Source organism: Oryzias latipes, chromosome 11, assembly GCF_053564925.1.
Source record: "Oryzias latipes strain Hd-rR chromosome 11, Olatipes_Hd-rR_3.1".
Lineage (NCBI taxonomy): Eukaryota > Metazoa > Chordata > Actinopteri > Beloniformes > Adrianichthyidae > Oryzias > Oryzias latipes.
The window spans coordinates 19,218,785-19,240,639 of record NC_136247.1 but is presented as its reverse complement, the minus strand read 5'-3'; the positions used below and the strand labels follow the sequence as shown (position 1 = coordinate 19,240,639).

At 42.6% G+C, this 21,855-nt stretch overlaps 1 protein-coding gene across 1 annotated transcript; it reads left to right on the top strand.

Annotated features, from left to right (window-relative positions):
• The first annotated feature begins 915 nt into the window (after positions 1-915).
• col1a2 (collagen, type I, alpha 2) lies at positions 916-17,643 on the top strand. The gene is made up of 50 exons (XM_078954955.1): positions 916-1,126; positions 1,620-1,621; positions 3,799-3,834; positions 4,449-4,541; positions 4,961-5,017; positions 5,247-5,291; positions 5,370-5,423; positions 5,504-5,557; positions 5,660-5,713; positions 5,792-5,845; positions 6,251-6,304; positions 6,393-6,437; positions 6,534-6,632; positions 6,718-6,771; positions 6,880-6,978; positions 7,219-7,263; positions 7,833-7,931; positions 8,013-8,066; positions 8,153-8,260; positions 8,339-8,392; positions 8,476-8,574; positions 8,776-8,829; positions 8,942-9,040; positions 9,137-9,190; positions 9,320-9,373; positions 9,453-9,506; positions 9,717-9,770; positions 9,863-9,907; positions 10,105-10,203; positions 10,283-10,390; positions 10,487-10,540; positions 10,658-10,711; positions 11,128-11,181; positions 11,312-11,365; positions 11,467-11,574; positions 12,433-12,486; positions 12,737-12,790; positions 12,874-13,035; positions 13,136-13,243; positions 13,474-13,581; positions 14,283-14,336; positions 14,422-14,529; positions 14,630-14,683; positions 14,784-14,891; positions 14,982-15,035; positions 15,443-15,550; positions 15,643-15,889; positions 15,999-16,183; positions 16,265-16,507; positions 16,592-17,643. The coding sequence occupies exons 1-50, from the start codon at positions 1,057-1,059 to the stop codon at positions 16,736-16,738; spliced, it is 4,068 nt and encodes a 1,355-aa protein (XP_078811081.1). The 5' UTR covers positions 916-1,056; the 3' UTR covers positions 16,739-17,643.
• Positions 17,644-21,855: the final 4,212 nt, after the last annotated feature.

Below are 21,855 nucleotides of genomic sequence, written 5' to 3'. Positions count from 1 at the left end.
TGAATTAAGTATGAGGCCCACTCTGAATGTAGAGTGGGAGACATGTCTGGTCCTGTGGACAGGCAGGAGCAGCTCAGGGAGAGACGAAGTGACTACACACCTGCCTTATGACTGTCTGCAGTTCTTGTGCAAAAGCCCTGCATTCCACCGGAGGACTTAAAATTTGCTTTGGGTGGATTTTTCTGACTGTTTAAACGTTCACAGATTTGGGGAATTATTAAGTAAAGTGGTGGAAGTGATAATTGAAAGCTGTTATTGAATTTTCTGTTTTATTTTATTTTTTGGGGTGCAAAACCCAAATAAATATCATTTGAGTTGTGTGAAATGGATTCTAGACAGACGCACGCAACCCAAAAGTGGAGAAAAATTCCCTGAAACGTCTTTCAGTGCAATGGAAAATCGTACGTCTTTTCCGGTGAAGTTTTGCGCATTGTTTTGTTTTCTTTGTAATTCCACTGAAGCACGCTAAACTTTAAACAGCCCACTAAGTAGAAGCTTTCCGTTAATTCCCACGTGGACCGAAAAAAAAGATGACATCCTCTCTGTCCCCAACAAAGCCCACCGTCGTGCGCAAAAAGTGTAGCACACTTTACGCACGACTCAGCCATGGCACTCCATCCAGACTGACGGTAGCGCACAGAGAAAAAAGTAGGCCTTCATCTTCCTTTTAAAGCTCGACGCTGTCCACGTCCTCAAAAAGAATGGATCTAATTAAAACGCTGCACTCGTCATCATCGCCAAAAGCTTTGCCAAACGCGTCCTGGTGGAGAGAAGGCAGGGAGACGCAGAACCACATGACTGCCTCCGATCTGCAGAGGGATGGGAGTCAGATTGGGTTTCTCTTCTCTCATTGGTCGGTGGGCTGACTTTTGACACGCAGACCAGGGACCCTCCTGCCGTATAAATAGGCCTGATACATCTTTATTGTTCCAGCATCACGGCAGCAGGTTTCGGCAAAGTTTGGAGTTACTCGTGTCACCACAACTGTATGCCTGCTTGAAGGTGGTTTAGATACAGGGGCTCAGCGGCACAAGGAGTCTGCATGTCTGCATAGACATGCTCAGCTTTGTGGATACCCGGATTCTGTTGCTGCTTGCAGTAACTTCATACCTAACATCATGTCAATGTAAGTCCAAATGTCTTTTTTCTCTGATGGATTTTTCTTGACTTTTTTTGCGAATCCCACAGCTTGAGGATTTTGGCTCTTTGGACTTCAGTGATGATCAACATGAAGAAGGCTTTTAGCGCCTCTCAATAAAACTCAGTGGACTAAGTTCATGCAGAGGATTATTCACTTTTTTTCAAAGGATACAACCACGATATGAATAGATGCCGAGAGAGAAGCTGCTGGGGAAGGAAAACGCTCTCAGTGAGACGTTGATCCCTTTCACGGTTATTAATGCATGCTGGGTAGTTTCCATTTAAGGCAGATTGGGATATTCTCAAAGAACGAAGATTTTTGAAAAGTTTTGTGGGGCGTTGGACGCATTGTTCCATCTGAACGTCCAAAGAATGGAGTTTTATCATAGGAAACTGTGATGTCGCCCTCTAGTGGCCATGAGTGCGAACATCAACTTGGTACCAATTTGACTTTTTCACGTTATTCTTTACGTTTTTAGCTGTCTTACAATATCCAGTGTTCATTCTCCCCTTCAATACTATAAATATATCAACAAATAAGAAAACAATATATTTAAACATTTGAATCTTCCTAAATCGCATTTTTGTAGCTTTCTTCACTTTTAACCTTCAGTATAAAATTAAAATTAAACTAAATTGAAATCCACGACATTAAAATTTAGTTAAAAATAAATGTAATCTTTAACATTAAATGACAGGACAGTCAGAGATGAAAGTGCGCCACCTTGTGGACTAGATGACAAGCAACAAGTGAGAGTTCATGGAGAGGTCCCAGCTGTGAGTCCAGAGTCATCCAGGACAGATTGTCTGCAACAGTCCAGATGTGAGATGAAGTTTATCATCTGTGGAAACCAGACAATAGAATTACTGCAGAAACAAACAATAAAAACCAACATAGTCACAAATGTTTCCATTTTTCCCAAAGTGCAATGTGATCACAGATGATCCGGTTCTTGTTTGTAGAAGCAGACTATTCTAGTCCCAGGGGCATAAGGTACCTGTTGAGGCCTGTTAGTAGATGGAGACTTAAGATTAGGAATGCTGCAGCGCTGAGATCCACTGAAGCTCTCTGACCAAAGTTACAGTGCAGAATAGACACGGCCCTGAGCAACACTTCAAGCTGGGCTGAGACATGTTGGACAGAAAATGAATTTTAGGAAATGAACAGAGTGGGAGGGTTTTGTGTCTCTGAGTTTGCTAAAATATTATGGATTACTTCAGTTATGGATATATTTTCCAAAATCGCTGCAACGTGAATTCATTGTGATAGCTGGAATGTTTAATTTACTCCAGTTTGTTTTAACTTATTAGATAAAAAATGCTTTCAGTCTGACTTCTGCTGAGTGCCACGACAATACAGCCAGTCTTCACGTGCTTTCTAAACACTAAGAAAAGGGGGAAAAACATAACTTTCAGATGAGAAATGAAATTACAAATAGATTGAAAATGTGTTACTTTTTTCCAGCTTTTATCCCAAATGTGATTATTAAATATAATAAGTTATTTCTTTCTCTCCCCCCTTCTCTCCTCTGCCTCCTCTTCTTCATCTCCACAATGCTGCAGTGACGGTCAGTACACATGCATGCAACTATTAAAACAATTTTAAAAAGAGCAGTTTTACCATTTTTAGAAGCCATATTTTCCTCCAAAACATCTCAGGAAGAGGATTCTTGGTCGCTGATGACCCGTCGCCGCAATCTCAGTCAGGGCAGAGTGTTTCATTCAGGGATTTTTAAGTCCGAACTGAGTTATTTCATGCAAAGTTTCACCCTTCCTGTGCACACATAGGTGAGGGTCCTATTGGCTGGAGTCTGAAAGCTAAAACCTTGATGCAGAGGCCCCCGTGGGCCCTGGCACAAAGGATCCTTTCTGAGGACAGCAGAGAGGGAGAGCAGGCGGGTTTGCCTGAACAGCTGGTTCTGGGTCAGTTTGGAATCTCTCTTTGCTCCGCCGTTTGACAAGATACGGTCAAAGATCTGTTCTCAGACCAGTCAATTTAAACAGGATTTGATCAATGGAAAAACACAGAAAGACACCAACAAAACATTTAATACATTTAGCTTGAAACACTCTGCTTTTAACTGAGATTGAAGGGAACTTTGTGTTTGCAGTTCTATCGGCAGCATCATTAAAATACCCCATTTAGTGTCTTGTGTCATGCGAGGACGTTATTCATCTCAAGAGTCTTTAGTCTGGAATGGTACCATTGTTGTTTTCTGGCACATCTGTGCAGATGTTGATGTGTACGAACACACATCCTGCTCATTTTGAGATAGATGTTTGGGACTATTGTCCCAAACATATTCGCATGCACACATTTGCTTGTTAAAAAAGTTGGTCACAGAAGAAAAATAATAGTGAGAACCTCAGTATAATTAGCAATTTGCTGTATAAACCGAACGTAAATGTATCTTTTTGAAACCTCAGCACAGTGTGATGCTTTATGTGTGCTGTTTGACACCTGTAATCTCAGGTTTTTTCTGTGTTTTTTATTACAAACTGTGAGTCCATCTCGAAAAGTCAGTGAGGCTACCCGATTATAAAGTCGCCTGATTGAGTCAAACTATTCTGCCGGAGCAACAGATTGAGCTGCAAAGCAATAAACCGAGCCATCTGCTGTGTGTTGTGGTGTGACCTTGTGTGTGTTTTGTGCTGCAGGGCCCCAGAGGAGACAAAGGACCTCGAGGTGACAGGGTAAGCTGAGCTGCCTTTGATCTGAAAGCACGTGTCAGCAAATGTTCAGTTATGAGGATTCAACAAAACCTCTGTTTTGCTGACGTCAACTGACCCATTAACCCCACTAGGCTCCGCCCCCTTGTTTACATTACTCATGATGATAAAGTACTCCAGGGAAGGTTAATGTTGTTCAGTCTTATTTATGTGCGACCAAGCACAGAAACGGATGGAAATTGAAGTTGGCCTCGTGTAATACGTGCGGAAGAGATGCACATCGCTGCAGTGCCTGCACATATATCTAGTGCGTCCAAGGCTAAATGTGGTTTTTGGTCGCACATAATTAAAGTTAACGTTAAAGTTAAAGTCTTATTAGCTGTCGCTATACATAAGTGAGTGAAATGTGTTCTGCACAGTTGACCCGTCCTCTGGAGGAGCGGTGAGCTGCAGACATGACTTATAGTCCCTTTTATTTTTGGAAACAATTTGTTTCCTTTTAGCTTCTTAGTACAATTTAAAAAAGAAAAAACTTAATAAACAAAAAATGTGAAATTTAAGTAAAGATGCCTTCAGGGTTCTCATGCTGAAAAACAGTTTCAAGCAAGGTTATTTCAATTATCCTGCATGTTTTTAAGGGTCCTCCAGGCCCAGACGGAAAAGACGGCAAACCCGGATTCCCTGGCCCTCCTGGCCCCCCTGGACCCCCTGGACCTTCTGGACTTGGAGGAGTAAGTCTGAAAAGGGTTTTTAGTGTCACAGTGGCTCAAAAATGCCTGGCTGGTTGTTGTTGTTTTTTAGGCCTGTGTCATGTAAAGCAAACATCTTGGCTAAGATTTCTTAAATTTGAATAAATACAAATCAGGCTGATTAGGCACCAAATGTTTTATGCATTGAAGTCTGCCGGCTTTACTGCTACAGAAACATCCTATAGTTTGCCAAACAGAGAGTAAAAAGTGCAAAATCCACAAATCCTGATCGAAAAACTACATTTTTTCTTACAAAAGCTGCAAATTTTCTCATAAGCTGTTAGCACTGCTGCTAAAAAATGCCTTTTGGAACCTTTACAGTAACTTGCAGCTTTTCCATTCTCTGTTTTTATTGTCTAAGAGTCGTATTAACTACAAGCTTACTCTTGTCTTTCCAACAGAACTTTGCTGCTCAGTACGATGGCGCAAAAGCCCCTGATCCCGGCCCTGGACCCATGGTGAGGGCCGTCCTCTGCCTCCCCGCGCGATAACTCAAACTGGCCCACTTTCAGAAACCAAAAACTCCTCATATCAACATTTTAAACAATGATTTTTGGGATTTTAAATCACATTGCATTCTGTTTCATAAGTCCAATATCTGACATTTCTGTTTGTTTCAGCATTCTGACGATAGCAAGTTTTGGATTTGACTTATTTGGATAATTGTACGGTATTTCTCCTTATCAGGGCTTGGCTGGTCCCAGAGGACCCCCAGGACTTCCTGGACCCCCTGTAAGTTATGACAAACCTGCATCAAAGTAGACTTTAAATATACATTTTGACTAAAAATGCAATGTTTCCACATCTCAGGGGCCTCAGGGACACACAGGACACGCTGGTGAGCCTGGAGAGCCCGGACAAGCTGTGAGTTTATCTTCCAAGTAATTCTCAGACATTGCCATCCTGAACCGGTTAGACTTTAAAACTTTATATCTCCTTCACAGGGTGCTGTTGGGCCCCGTGGCCCCCCTGGACCCCCTGGCAAAGCTGGAGATGATGTAAGGATTTGATCTCTTTTTTAACCCTTATCTCTGAATTATTCACAGCTCCTGTTGGATTCTGCATGTTGGTGCTCAAAGGTCATCTGTGTTGTCTTGTAGGGTAACAATGGTAGACCTGGCAAGCCTGGAGACAGAGGAGCCCCTGGCCCCCAGGTAGGGCATCCTCATCAGAGCAAGGAATTGTGGTACAAAACGGCCGACAGCTAAAGCACCTCTGTAACTCGTTTTTAGGGAGCTCGTGGATTCCCCGGAACCCCTGGACTTCCAGGAATGAAGGGACACAGAGTGAGTGTCCATTCGTTGCTCTGTTTGGCATGAACCTCCCAAAGTCCACCAGCATGCTCCCAAACAGACCGCAGAGCAGTCTGCTGTGTTACCAAGAACAGCATTCTGTTTGATTACAGAGTTAACCTTCAGCCTTTGAAGTTTTTAGTTTCTTGAAAATTACTGGATTGCAGGGAGAAAAAGCTTCCTATAAAACCACACTAAAGACTAAAAACGTGTCCTCACTGGAGATTCTGAACACAGGTCTGTTACAGATGCATCGTTACTAGAAGTTAAAAAGCAGATGCATCATCATTTTTTCTTATTCCCTAGATTGTTGAGATGCTTTCAACTTTTACTTTCTATTTTTTTGTGATATGATGGTCTATACATATCCTCCAGCATCACTGTGATTCTGTGTTTTAGGGTTACACTGGTCTGGATGGCCGTAAAGGAGAACCTGGTGCTGCTGGTGCTAAAGTAAGGTTATTTCTGCTGGAAGCATGCTGTCTTCGTTTATTTGACTCCCCCTGCATCTTTATTTCATTCATATCCGTCTGTCTTCTAGGGTGAACCCGGTGCCCACGGAGCTGCTGGAAGTCCCGGCTTGGCTGTACGTTTCTTAAAATACACAACAGAATGATCACTTCATGTGAGCACAGGATGTGATGAAAAGAGCCTAAGAGAGCATCAAACATCTCTTCTTCAGGGACAACGCGGTCTGGCTGGTGAGAGGGGTCGTCCCGGTCCTGCTGGGCCTGCTGGTGCTCGTGGTGCTGACGGCAATGTTGGACCTGCTGGTCCCGCTGTGAGTTCACGGTTTTAAAAGTGTAGAATACTTTGACTTTTTTGACATTTACCTTGACGCATTTTTTTTCTCTTAAAAAAAATAGGGTCCCATGGGTGCTGCCGGTCCTCCAGGGTTCCCTGGTGGTCCTGGCCCTAAGGTGGGTGCTATGTCACTTCCTGTTGCATGCCGCTTTAGGACAGCACCAATTCAAACAGGTATTAAGAATTCCCAGGAGTGATGGTTGGCGTCTTTTGTTTATTAACAGGGAGAGGTTGGACCTATTGGTGCAACTGGCCCATCTGGACCTCAGGGCAACAGAGGAGAGCCTGGGTCTAATGGTGCTGTTGGACCTGTCGGCCCCCCTGTAAGTATAGGAAAATGCAGTTTTTCTGCTAAGTTTGTGTTCTACTGATTTGATGTCTTTGGTTTAGTTTTTTTTGATATACTTGCAAAGAAACACTAGATACCCCAACCCCAGACAGGTTTTCTTAGTAATACATCTTTATTGCATTCTTATACAGCCGTAAAAATAGTAAAACAGCAACACTTGATAAAGATGAGAAACTTTGAATTATATATACTGACCTCTGGTGCTTCTTTACAGGGTAACCCTGGTGCCAATGGCTTGAATGGAGCTAAGGGAGCTGCTGTAAGTATCTGCTGTGATAACAATAAACATTTTATGACGGGATCACACATTAGGAAAATGTATTTGCACACCAGACACTCTTTTACACTCATTTTTTGATTGCAAACCTCACAATGGTAAGAGGTCGGTAGTTAAAACATTAGACCCTATTTACCAAAACACAACAAGCTAGCTGAAGATTCTAATCTAAAATTCTCTTTCCTCCAAGTGTCAGTGTCTTGAAGATAAGTCAGAACATCTGGTCTTTTTGTTTTCTCTTCCTGAAACATTTTGGACTCATCCAAGTGGCAAAATGCTTCAAGAAGATGCAGTGACTCAACTTCAAGAAATCAAAAATTTAAATTGTCCTGAAGTTGCAACAAACATGTAAACCCTTCATACATGAACTCATAGCGGCTTAGTGATCACATTTGCTGTGTGCAGAACCACAGTTGGCTTCGGTGACCCACAAAAATCCACAGATTAGCAGTGTGACAGATGTGAATTCAAAGCCGTCTGCTCCTTCTACATGGAGTTCAGGCAGCATGAAAGATTAAATTAGCTGAACTTGTGTCTCACCTGTTGTTAAGGGTACCCCCGGCCCTGGTGGAGCTCCTGGCTTTGCTGGTGCAAGAGGAGGACCTGGACCTCAGGGACCTCAGGGTGCTGCTGGACCAAGAGGCCTCTCTGTAAGTCCTACAAAAGAAGTCATCAGAAACAATGATGTGTATGTTTGCTCTTCTGATAAAGGCCTTCTTTATTGATTGCAGGGAGATCCTGGTCCTCAGGGTACTAAGGGAGACACTGGTCCCAAAGGAGAGCCTGTATGTTCCTTATTTGTTGGAAATTAACCATTTAGAATCTGAAAAAAAACAATTATGACCCTCAACTACTCTGTCCCCGTACTCAGGGTAACGCTGGACCTCAGGGAGCCCCAGGACCTCAAGGGGAGGAAGGCAAGAGAGGACCAACTGGTGAGATTGGTGCAACTGGAGCTGCTGGCAACCGTGGAGCAAGAGTGAGCAATATTCTATTGGTATTATAGATCTGTGATATTATGCAGCAGGAGGTCACTGGGATTGGTTGTGTCGTTTAGGGGGCTCCTGGAAGCCGTGGTCTGCCTGGATCTGAAGGAAGAACTGGCCCCATTGTGAGTATGACATCCAAGGACATGCAAGAGTTTGTGGAATAGAGAAACTCTATCATGTTGATCTCTCCCTTCCCTCATCTAAGGGGATGCCTGGCGCTCGTGGTTCCACTGGTTCTGCTGGACCACGTGGGCCCCCTGGAGATGCTGGTCGTGCTGGTGAGCCTGGCCCAGCTGGTCTCAGGGTGAGTCTTTACCTGTGGTGGATCTAATTTTGCTTCAGGAGTCACAGATGCTCACATAAACTGACAGTTCATTGAAAGCTGTAACAACAGGCTACTCTGCAGACTGAAACAGAAACAAAGTAGTATTAGAAATGGATTGACTAGCTTTATTTTTCAGAAATGATAAATTATCTTAACAGCTAACCAGTTTGTTTTCTTCAGGGTCTCCCAGGAAGCCCTGGAAGCTCTGGTCCTCCAGGAAAGGAGGGAGCTGCTGTAAGTGAACCTCATTTTTCGTAAAAAGCTCATCCATGCATGTCTCCTCCCTAACTTCAAAACACCTGTAACAAAATTTGATGAAATGATTTTGTTTTGCTTATCCCTTAAGGGTCCTTCTGGACAAGATGGCCGCCCTGGACCTCCAGGCCCATCGGGACCAAGAGGCCAGCCTGGAAACTCTGGTTTCACTGGACCCAAGGGACCATCTGTGAGTGAATCTCAAGAGAGACCGTAACGGTTTCCAGTTCAAGACAAACTCCGTTTTTAATTTGACACAACCTGTGCTCCATCTGTCTGACATCAGGGAGAGCCCGGCAAACCTGGAGAGAGGGGATCCACCGGTCCTACTGGACTGAGAGTGAGTAAAATCTTCATGAAGACGAGAAATCCAAACTCAAAGCTGGAAGACTATAAATGCTGTAAATACATGAACATTTTCAACTGAAGACCATATCAGTTCATCAGCTGCTTCTATTGTCATCTTTAGGGACCTCCTGGACCTGATGGCAACAATGGAGCTGCTGGTCCCGTTGGAGCTGTTGTGAGTTATTGACTTTACTTATATTTCTTATCAAAAGTCATAAAGAAAAAACAAAACTAATCTTGGATTTTCTGTGCAGGGTGCCCCTGGTGAGAAGGGAGAACAGGGACCCGCTGGAGCTGCTGGTTTCCAGGTTTGGATGTCTTACTTACTTCAATAACAACAAGACATTTTGAATGGATTTCCAGAAGATTTGCAGCAAAACGTCACTTAAGAGTTTTAAAAAATGTCATTTCTTATTGACTCAAAAACGCAAAATGCTGATTGTAATTCTCTGGATAGATTCTTGAACTTCCCAAAACGGATCTTTTTCCTTCTGATGTCTGTTACTTGACCTTTTCAGGGTCTGCCTGGACCTGCTGGACCAGCTGGAGAGGCAGGCAAGCCTGGAGAAAGAGTATGTTTTACTCAACTGAACTACAGAATTTGTGGAAGGGAATGAAAATGGTCCAAACATAAATTTCTAACACACTCTTCTTGTGTCTGTAGGGTATCCCAGGAGATCAGGGAGTCTCTGGACCTGCTGGTGCCAAGGTGAGATTACCTGTCTATGTTTTATCATTTAACTCTGTAGCTTCAAATATAAACAAAGTTGTGTTTTTTAATCAATAAAGCAATACCATTTTTTTATTTAGTGTATTTAGAACTCAAATTGTTGTTCAAATAGAATGCTTTGATTAGCATTTTAAACTATTTAAAAATGAGTACTAAATAAATGGGTGACCCTTCAGGGAGAGCGTGGCACCAATGGCAGTCCAGGAGCTACTGGCCCTCAGGGACCAATAGGACCTCGTGGCCCTGCTGGAGCCCCTGGAGCTGATGGTGGCAAGGTGACTGAGGAAACCCATTTTAGTGAAAACTATGTTGAAAGGAACAAAAGTTAAACAACATTGCTTGGCCTGTTTTCAGGGAGAGCCTGGTGCTGCCGGAGCTGCTGGTGCTCAAGGACACCAGGGAGCTGGAGGCATGCCTGGTGAGCGTGGAGCAGCTGGTACCCCCGGACCTAAAGGAGAAAAGGTAACGTTGAGATCATCAGATTATTGGATGGGTGTTTTTGTGCACTACTTCTTTTTTGTCACAGTCCATAAAATGAGTTTTTCCTTCATTATACAGGGAGAACCTGGACACAAAGGCCCTGATGGAAATTCTGGCAGAGATGGAGCTCGCGTAGGTTAAACCTCCCTGTTCAGCTTGAAATGTTATTCAAAATGTCTTCAAAATATTTATAAAAGTTCAATAAATTTGAAATTTAGTGTTATCATTTTCTCCCTTGTCCTCAAATAGGGTATGCCTGGACCCGCTGGACCTCCTGGACCAAATGGAGCCAATGGTGATAAGGTAAATCTGTGCACTATTTACGACTAAAGTAACTCACAGGAACAATATTTAAATGTCACCCAAAGCTACAAAAAGAAAAAAGAAATGTCATTAGATCGTTAACGCTTGTTTGGAAGAAAAATGACACTTTCTCCAGTTGTAGCTTCAAATCTATAACTCTTAAGTCTCAACACTGCCATCTAATGGTCATTTTAAGAACTATTCTTTCTTGTCTTCAGCTAAACATCGAATGCCAAAATATTTAAACTAAGTCAAATTAAACAAACACACTGAAATGTAACAATATTTTTCTAATTAATTGTGAAAAATTCGATAGAATATAAGCGTTGTTGGTGATTGGGAACGCTCAATTTGGATTTTAACTAATCAATCATTACATGGCTGAATCTAAACTAAGACACTAAATTCTTCTGCAGGGTGAGAGTGGTTCTTTTGGACCTGCTGGCCCTGCGGGACCCCGTGGACCATCTGTAAGTAACTGCTGGAGTTTTTTGTTTTATTCACATTTTTAAACCACGTCCATTAGAACAGCATTCAATCAAAGGTGGTACTTTTGGGTCGTCAAAGCACTTTTTGTAACTGGCTTGTTGGTGCCCATAGGGAGAGCGTGGTGAGGTCGGACCTGCTGGACCTCCCGGATTTGCCGGACCCCCTGTAAGGCCCTGTTGAAGTACATCCACATTATAGTAAAAATATCCAAATATACATTTTAACCTTGATATATGCTACAAAGAAATGATTGGTGGTCTCCTTAGGGTGCTGATGGTCAGCCTGGAGCAAGAGGAGAGCGTGGACCTTCTGGAGGAAAGGGAGAAACTGGCCCCTCTGGCCCTGCTGGACCCGCTGGACAGTCTGGACCTTCTGTAAGTCCAAACACTTTGATATAATCGCATGAGAACAGGGATCTTTTGAAAAGACATCAAAACAAGACAGCTGTGTTACCTTTTTTTACATGGCTAAACTCACAGATTGATGTTAATACACCTTAACCCTTGTGCTATCCTAGGCACTTTAGCAATGGGAGTTGGGACATCTAGACCCACTAGACAGTGCTCTGAACCTTTTTTCTTCAATGATTTGTGATCTTCACTGGTGTCCATGGATTACATGAAATCTTTCCACCTTTATCCACCTTTATCATGGTAGGGAGAACATGTCAATGTTAGGGTGGGGTCATCTAAGATAGCACAAGGGTTAAAGGGCCTCTACCATGCTATTCCTAAGCCTTTCAGAGTAAGCTATATCCATCTATACGGATAAAGCTCCGCTGCCCAGCTCATGACGTCATCCTAGAGCCGGCCTCTGCAGCGTGTCTACATTTCGATCTTGAAAACAAGCAACATCCAAACTTTTGCAAAGATGGATGTCCATATTGTGGAGCCTTAGAAAATCTTTTTCCCGATCACCGCTAGCTCCCTATAGAAAGTGGGTGTTTGTGTTAGCCTGGGGCGGTGCTGGCAGCACAGACTCTTCCTGGAAGAGGCTGTTACTTGATTTGTTACGTCACAATCTTGTTTTCAGGGATTGGGAAGGGCTGTCGTTCAGAGAGCAGGTTTTTTATAGAGATGAACGAATCAAATTAATCGAAATACCACTTTGGGGTTGTTTTTTGTGCTGAATAAACATTATAATACACTTAATAGCTCAAAGAGTTGATTTTTCATGATAGAGACTGTTTAAAGTTAGAGTTTTTGATTTTTATGTATTTTCTGGGGATCTAGGGTCCTTCTGGCCCCGCTGGAGCCCCTGGTGCTCGTGGAGACACCGGTCCTGTTGTAAGTATGCACACAAAAACGCACTCTTTGTTGATTTCAAGCATCATTTACCTTAAGCCCACTTCAGCCCTCACACATGCACTCCAACACATCTGAAGTCTTTAAGTCATATCCCATTAAAAAGGAAGAATGTTTACATTTTTTATCAGCTTATTTGTTCATATGACTTTTTATTTTTATCCTACTATGAGTGTCAGTTTACCAGATAATATTTGTGACCTCTGAAAGAACTATTTGCGTTTCTTCTCAGGGTCTCACTGGCTTCCCTGGTGCTGCTGGTAGAGTTGGTGCTCCTGGTCAGGCGGTGAGTACCTATTTTGAATGTGCAGTAATTCATTAACACTCATGAGTACTTTAACAAACTTGTTCTGCTCCTCTGTTTTTTAGGGTATAGTCGGACCACCAGGCCTTGCTGGTCCAGCTGGTAAGGATGGCCCTCGTGGTCTCCGTGGTGACCCTGGTCCTGCTGGTCCATCTGGTGAGCAAGGAATGGTAGGACCACCTGGTGTATCTGGAGAAAAAGGATCCCCTGGAGAGCCCGGCCCCGCTGTGCGTGATATGAGATAACAAATGACTGACGTTTGATTGATTATTTTCCTTTAAACTGCAAATGTTCCCATTAAACATGAGTGTTTGGCCATTTCTTTAGGGAGCTCCTGGCCCTCCTGGAACCACTGGTCCTCTTGGACTTCAGGGATTCGTTGGTCTATCTGGTGCTAGAGGAGACCGTGGTACACCTGGTGCTGCTGGTGCTGTGGTATGTGAAAACTAAAACCAGGAAAAAATTAAAGTGCAATTAGTCATCAGGGGGAAATCATTCAACTTTAAAACTGTTGTTTTATTCGGTAGCTGCTGTAAAAGACTTTGTCATCACCATGACAACAGAAAAAGCCAAAAAAAAGAGAAATGGCAGCTCCTTAAACACAACCACTGTAGGGTTTGGTTGGAAGAAGGTCAAATTCACTAATTTTCTCTATCACTCCACAGGGAGAGCCAGGAAGAGCTGGACCTCCCGGTGCTGCAGGACCTCGTGGTCCTCCTGGCAACATTGGTATGCCTGGTATGAGCGGACCTCAGGGAGAAGCAGGACGTGATGTAAGTTTAAACGTGTCCATTGAAGAAGTGCAGAGCCATTTCTACCTGAACATTAAACTTATTCATTTAAACAGCCCATGTGAAACCTCAAAGCAGTTTTCAACATGAATAACACTTAGTTTTTTAGCCAATCACATTTCTTAAACTTTAAATCAACTCTATAATTTGTATCTATCACAGGTTTGACACATAGTTCTTCCTGAATCTCTGTCCCTCTTTGAAAAAAGCTTTTTTAACCGCAGTCATGTCAGATGCTGTTTAGATTTGTATTTGTACACATATACCATAGTAAACATTACTTCATTTACTGTAGTGAGAAATTATATTAGAAAACATTTTAACAGAAAACGTATCAATCGTTTTGTTTCCCACTGGAGACAGTGCTGTTAAAGGCAGCGTCTCTTGCAAAGTGTTTTTTTTAGATTTGAGTGAATAACATTTTTTGTTGACCTACTCTGACCACATTAGCGTTGCAGCTTTAGGGAACAAACACATTTACACAAACACCATATTTGCTACAAAGATGCTCTGGTTTTGTGGCTATCTGTGTATAATCTTGTCTTAATCACTGATTCTTTGTTTATTGTTTTACCAAATTTGAAATTTGAACAAAAATTCACCTGCAATGCAAACCGTGCGGCCTAAAACTAAAAATAATTGTTTTTTTTTGCATAAACTTCAAAACCTTCTGCCATCTGCAGGGTAACCCTGGTAACGATGGACCCCCTGGTCGTCCTGGTGCTGCTGGATTCAAGGTAAAGCCTGTTCAGACGTTTTCCAACATGTTAATTTGCAGAAAAAACCCATAAAACAAGGTCTTCTCTGACCCACAATGCTTAGGGAGACCGTGGAGAGCCTGGACCCGCTGGCTCAATGGGACTTGGCGGCGCCCCTGGACCTGCTGGACCCACTGGAGCCCCTGGCAGACCTGGAGGCCGTGGAGAGGCTGTAATTTGTTTTTTTTTTTACATTTTCATGTAACATAATTTGCAGCATATATGCATAACCTAGAGAGCTCATCCATACTTTTATTCTCCTTTGTCCCTAGGGCCCAGCTGGTCCCACTGGACCTGCTGGGATTGCTGGAGCCAGAGGCGGTGCTGTAAGTACTATTAAAAGGCTTGAGTGTAAAAATATTTTCTCTGCGTTTAACGAATGAAAACACCAGTATTCATGGCAGTTTTGTCTTTGTTCTGTTGTAGGGACCTGCTGGACCTCGTGGTGAGAAGGGAGTTGCTGGAGACAAGGGTGAGAGAGGCATGAAGGGTCTGCGTGGACATCCTGGTCTCCAGGGAATGCCTGGACCATCTGTAAGTGTCCAAAATTCCCATTTAAAAACGAAGCGAAACCAAAGTTTGCGCTGCTGGCAGAGAACTTCAAGTGTGTTTTCTCACCCACAGGGACCTGCTGGTGACTCTGGACCTGCTGGACCAAATGGACTTTCTGGACCCAGAGTAAGTGGAATCCAAAAGAGTCAAAAAAGAACATTTGAAGGAAAAAAAAGTACAAACTGCACAAAAATTAAAAGTGAACATAACTTTTTTCCCCTACTGAAAAGTACAACATATTTTGTTGTCTATAATTATATGAGGTGGTGTGCCACTCCTTCAGGCAGCTGATTCCTCTCATTTATTTAAGCTTCTCATTTAAGTCTACATGTCACTAAGTTGTCATGCATTCTTCTCTTTCCTCACAACAACACTTTCATAGAAAAATCAATTCAGGATGCTGAATATAAGAAATGTTCTTTTTGTCTGCAGTTGATTTAGGAGAATATGACATTCTTGAGATCCATGAATGTGTGAGAAAACCCATTGTTGACAGACTTATTATTAATGTATTGGGATGATCTCTTCTTCAGGGACCTGCTGGACCACATGGACCTCCTGGCAAAGATGGCAGAGCTGGTGCCCATGGTACTATTGGTGCTCCTGGTGCTCGTGGACCTCCTGGATTCAGTGGACCAGCTGTAAGTTCTACACTATTTTCTTCTTTTCAGAATTTTTTTTGCATAGTTTGAGCCTGTATCTGCATACAGAATCATTCTCTCGTTCTCTTTAGGGTCCTGCTGGAGCTCCTGGTCTCCCTGGACCACCTGGCCCTGCTGGCGGTGGATACGATGTCTCTGGCGGATACGATGAGTACAGAGCTGATCAGCCCACTTTGAGAGCCAAGGATTACGAGGTTGATGCCACCATCAAGTCACTCAACACCCAGATCGAGAACCTGCTTACCCCTGAGGGATCAAGGAAAAATCCAGCCCGCACCTGTCGTGACATCAAGCTCGGCCATCCTGAATGGAGCAGCGGTGAGTTTTTTTTTGTCTGAGATACTAACAACAAAGAGATCAATTTATTGTGAAGGATTTTTTTAAACAATAAAACAAGTCTAAGTTCAGTTTTTCTCCTGATGTGCAGGATTTTACTGGATCGACCCCAACCAGGGCTGCATAAATGATGCCATCAAGGTCTTCTGCGACTTCACCACCCGCGAGACCTGCATCTATTCCCACCCTGAGAGCATCGCCCGCAAGAACTGGTACAGAAGCACAGAGAACAAGAAACATGTCTGGTTTGGAGAGACCATCAACGGTGGTACTGAGGTGAGAGGGGAAAGCTTCTTTGGCATCCCCCAAGCAAGCACTCATTCCACAGAACTGACGTCTGTTCTTTCCCTTCTGTAGTTTGCCTACAATGACGAGACCCTGAGCCCCCAGAGCATGGCCACCCAGCTGGCTTTCATGCGCCTGCTTTCCAATCAGGCCAGTCAGAACATCACCTACCACTGCAAGAACAGCATTGCCTACATGGATGGTGAAAGCGGCAGCCTGAAGAAGGCTGTGTTGCTCCAAGGTTCCAACGACGTGGAGCTCAGAGCTGACGGCAACAGCCGCTTCATCTTCTCCGTGCTGGAGGACGGCTGCACTGTGAGTATCTTTTCACTGTGTGTTATTTTAGTTCTGTGTGGTTTTGAAGAAATCAGTTTTATTTCACTTTTTTCTTTCTTGCAGAGACACACTGGTGAATGGAGCAAGACAGTTATTGAGTACAGAACAAATAAACCATCTCGCCTCCCCATCCTCGACATTGCACCTTTGGACATTGGTGAAGCCGACCAGGAGTTTGGTTTGGACATTGGCCCAGTCTGTTTCAAATGAATAGACTTGTGATAAATTAACAGCAAAAGAAAAAAAAAAGAGAGAAAGAACGAAAAAAGAAATCCCCAAATCTCTGCCCTTCTTTTTGTGTTTTTTTTTTTTAAATGCTGATTTCCGTCTGCACATCCACTTGCTAAAAATAGGCAACTATCGGCGAGGACTGAACGGACTGAAAGGAGCGTTTGTGCAATTCAAATTAATACAGCCACCCAAAGGGACGCGGGAAAACACCTTGTTGTGGGACATTATGTCATCCTTTTGTAAAAAATAAAACAAGTGTAATAAAAATGCTGAAGTGTGCATCACGTTGTGGTCTTTGTATATCTTCCAGAGAGGAGGTTTAAAACCACAATTTCCAAGAAAAAAAGGTTTGAACTACCTCATGCCTGTGCATAAAGAAAATACTATTGGTGAGAGCTGGGTCCACAACAGAGATGTTAAGACTTTTGATGCTTCAAGTTTTGTCCCATTTCGGAAGGTGCTCAGTTACTTGAAGCAGGGATCTATGGTGCTATTATGCAGCTGTGGAACGAACCACTTTTTTTGCTGTATTATTTTGTATTGACCTTTGAGGAGTCCTGCTTGTATCCCGCTGATACTCCCTCGTTTTAAGCAGGTGGAATGTTTCAAAAGTTGATGTCTGTTTGGTTTTGTTTTTTTGTTCTTTTTCTAGCTTGTTTTCTTTCCCCCATCATGCTTTTTTAGTCTTCCAGTCCCACTTCCAATGTTCATACTGACAGCACATAATTTCACAGAGTTCTAAATAGTTTTCGGCGGCCTCTTCTCTCTCTGAAACAATGACTCCCCAAAGTCTATTGTACCTATTTTGTATATGTGAGATGTTTAAATAAATTGTGAAAAGTTCTGAAATAAAGCATGTCCAATGTTCCAAAACCCACTACAAAGTGACTTAAGCGCGTTCATGTTTTGATGACACTGCTGAAGGTGTGTCACTGTCATTTTCTTTTCACTGGCTTTACTTCAGCTGATGATTTAAATGTCATCACTGAATTTTACATCTTCCTATTGTGGAGGCACAGCCATATTTCGAATTTTGTTCCCCACTGGTTTCGCCTTTCAACCATGCATTAAATTCCATGTAAAGGGAATTCCTGTTTACACTGACCATGCCAATGTGTGATTACTAACGTGCATTGATTTTTGTAAATATGCATCCTGTCACGTTGCTTTTTCTTGCATAATACAGCTTTTGCATCCAAATAAATTTCTGTGGTTTGGGTCAAGGGATAATTTTCAGTGATGCATGATTATGGTCATTACACTTCCCATGGAGATTAGGCTTCTTTTCAGCTAGCTTCATTTGTTCTTTTTACTGTATTGCTATATTAGGGGCGGCTGTGGTGCAGCGGTAGGGCGGTCGACCCATGATCATAACATTGCAGGTGCGATTCCTGCCTTGCATGCCCATGTGTCAAAGTGTCCTTGGGCAAGACACTGAACCCCACCTTGCCTCTGGTGGGAGGTTGGGGCCAGTGTTTGGCAGTGGAGTCGCCACCAGTGTGTGAGTGTGTGAATGGGTGAATGGGACTGTGACTGTAAAGCACTTTGGGCCTTCAAAAGAGGGTAGAAAGCGCTATATAAGTATATGCCATTTACCATTTTACATATAGATCATGGTGCTGGAGTTTCAGCTGTTGTTGGTGTTTGCTGCAACACCTTGGTTGGTCACTGGATGGTGTTGTTGCTTAAATGCAAATACTCTTGTTTGGGGACTTAGAGATAAGTTTGATGTAGAGGATCATGGCATCGCTAAATTTTTTTCTAACTTCATGGTTATTCCTTGTTGTAATATTTAAGGTTTGACATTTCAAGGATGTGGGATTGAGAAAATTATTTTAAATGGTTCTGTAGTCTTTTTTAATGTTAGATTTATTGTGTAGGTCAACTAACCGGGTCAACAGTCATACAGTGGCATTTAAGCTTTAAAAAATCTAAGGTCATTAAATGTGTAAAATATATATATATATATATATATATATATTATTGAATACCTTATTTTTCTATTAAAATTGATAAGGCTTAGTTGGAAAGAGGAAGGCAATTAAAAACTTATTGTAGATAATCCCAGATGATCACTCATTTGAACAGTTATGCAGATTCCCTTTTGTTTCCAGCAGATAGCTCTTTACAGAGCCCAAATAAAGACATGGCATAGACAAATTCAGATCTTCTGCTGGCATCAAACACACCTAACGTAATGTTGGATAGTCCTCCTTGACTGCAAAAGCAAATACAAAAAAATCCCACACAGAATAAAGATGAGGGTTGTTCACCAATATGTACAATCAATATTGCAGACATGCAATGTCCCCTTGTGCTATCTTAGATAACCCTACCCTTACATTGACGTGTTCTCCCTACCATGACAAAGGTGGATAAAGGTGGAAAGATTTCATGTAATCCATGGACACCAGTGAAGATCACAAATCATTGAAGAAAAAAGGTTCAGCGCACTGTCTAGTGGGTCTACATGACCCCACTCCCAATGTTACAGTGCCTAGGATAGCACAAGGGTTAAGCATTTACCTTTATGAAGATGATCTGATGGTGCCGTGAAAAAATGATTCAAGATGAAAGATCAAAACAAATCAAACAGTCATTAACAGTAAGTTACAAAAAATGTATTCATTTGAGTGTGAACAAATGAAATCAAATTTATGGGAATTTTGAGTTTGTTACCAAAATAGAAAACACATTTGAAATGTCGTCATCATTGATTGTCATTTTTCCCAACAGAATGGCAGAAAACATGACATCAGACTAAATCAGAAGCAATCAGAGTCATTCTCAACGCACAAGAACTCTACAGCTTTAAAATTCATAGTAATATGATCCTTTTACAAAGCCACAAATGACAGCAATGACTGAGACAGTTTGTAAAACACGAAAAACTAGCAGGCATTGCATGACTGAAATATTTCAAATATTTGGTTGATCCAAATAATTTAGTTCACCGTGCTCTTTTCAACAGTACTTCTAAACATGTTATGTCAGTGGAGAAAGAACAAATGTGGTTTTGCAGCATACTTATCAGACACTCTGACAGAAAACACACAAAAAAGACGTTACAGAAGTACTCCTCTGCAGCATATTACTTTGAGCTGTGACAGACTTGTTTAAAATCATGAGACTTCAAGGGTGTATTCAGACTAGACACATTGGTTCATCTAAGTGAACCAAAGTTTGTTTCCCTTGATTATCCAGAAAAAATTTTCAGTCTGAATACATCCAAGTGAACCCTGGCCCGGGACCAAAAACCGCTCTCTGACCCATCTTTTGAGGTGGTCTCGATTTGTTTCCAATTGGACTGAGCTTCGGTTCCCTTTTCAGTGTCCTCAGTCTGAATAGGCTCCATGCTTGTAGTGGAAAAACCGGACCAAATGTCCAACGTAGCGGGGCATTATGGGATGCACAGTAGGAAGGTAGCAATCATACGTTGTAGACAAACATGGAGCAACACTGAGACACAGCAACTCATTGAAATGTGGTCGGATGAACGCAGGCTCATCATAACTACTTTTAACATGACACACATCGCTTCTCACTGTTATCCCAACAATCTATATGACATGAACACTTATCAGCATACTATCTTAGCCGTTGGCCCCTCAGTAACCGCCCTGCAGCATGCCTCCAGCTTACGATAGCAAGTACAAAGGGTTGTACTTGACATTGATACAGACGTTCAAAGTTGATCAGCAAACAATAAAGTTTGAATAAGTGAACCATCCCGACAAGGACTGCAAAGCACAGGACTTCCATTGTTATTTCTCTCATTGATTTGCCCCGCCCTTGTGATTCCTGGCCAATGACTGAAGAGATCTTGGGTCACATGCTTTTGTTTACAAGCTTTGGTTTGACACAGAAATGTCCAGTTGAAAGGTTCAAGACTCAGTCTGGACCACATAAAACAGACTCGGTCAGGACCATGAACTTTTACGTTCAGAACACACCAATAGCCCAAAACCAATAGTTCCCCTCTGAGTTGTGGGTGGGACTGTTAGTGCGGAGTAAAGGCCCGTACACACCGGGACGAATATTCGCCAGGCGTTATTCGCCAGCGTTTTTCGCCACGTTTTTTGTGTTCACACCCAGGCGATTTTCGCTGACGATGAGCCGAGCAAACATGCAATTTCATTCCCTGACATTAGATGGCGCTTAATGTAAACAGAAATACTCCTGTACACAAGGTGGCGCTGCGCAACTTTACGCTTCTTAAAGTCGCTTTTCACTCAGAAGAAGAGAGCAAGTATTTACGCGCTTGTCAGAATCATACAAAGAAAACATGAATATTTCAAGCACCAGTAGCTCCAACTGGTGCTTGGTTTGGGGATATTTTAGAATGTCCGTCATTATTTCTTCGCGGCAGTGTAGACGCTACTTGGGGTCTATCTTCTTCGCTGGTATGTGTGCTCAGCAAGGCAGTTTTGTGTTTGAGCGCCCCCAAGTTGTGTTTTACTGTAACTTCAGAAGCTCCAGACACGTGTGCAAAAGCGCCATTCTCATTGGTTGAATAGAAAAAAAACGAACCCGAGGCGTTTTTTTTTTGACGCTTTGGCGCGTGGCGTTTTTTCGCGTCGGTGTGCACACTCTCATTGGTGCCCTTTGTTTAGTCACGAAGCGTTAAACGTCGGCGAAAATCGCCGGCGAAATTCGTCCCGGTGTGAACGGGCCTTAAGCCCGCTTCTACTTCCCATTATCCATCTGTTTACATTCTCCCGCTTGCTTCGACACACAATACCAGCGAGCATTATTAGAGCTGTATAGTTTTGAGGCAGATGGGAGCTCGGACGAGGAAAACAAAGACGTTCGTGGATCTATTTGTCTACAAGTGGATGATCAGAATGGAGCGGAGCAGGGAGCTTTTGACCTGCCGATTGTAGCTCCTATGTCACACCTACAAGCTTTTCCCAACAGATTTTTTTTGGTCTGCTCCTGATTCTCAACTATTTGAATAAAAAAATACTCAGAAATACAGTTTTAATCTTAATCGTCCTAATAAATGTCCCCCATCATCAGAAAAATTGTTACTTCCAATTTTCTGTGTTCAGGAACTTGTGTGATCAATATTTGCATTTCTTGTTTGGCAGGTTAAG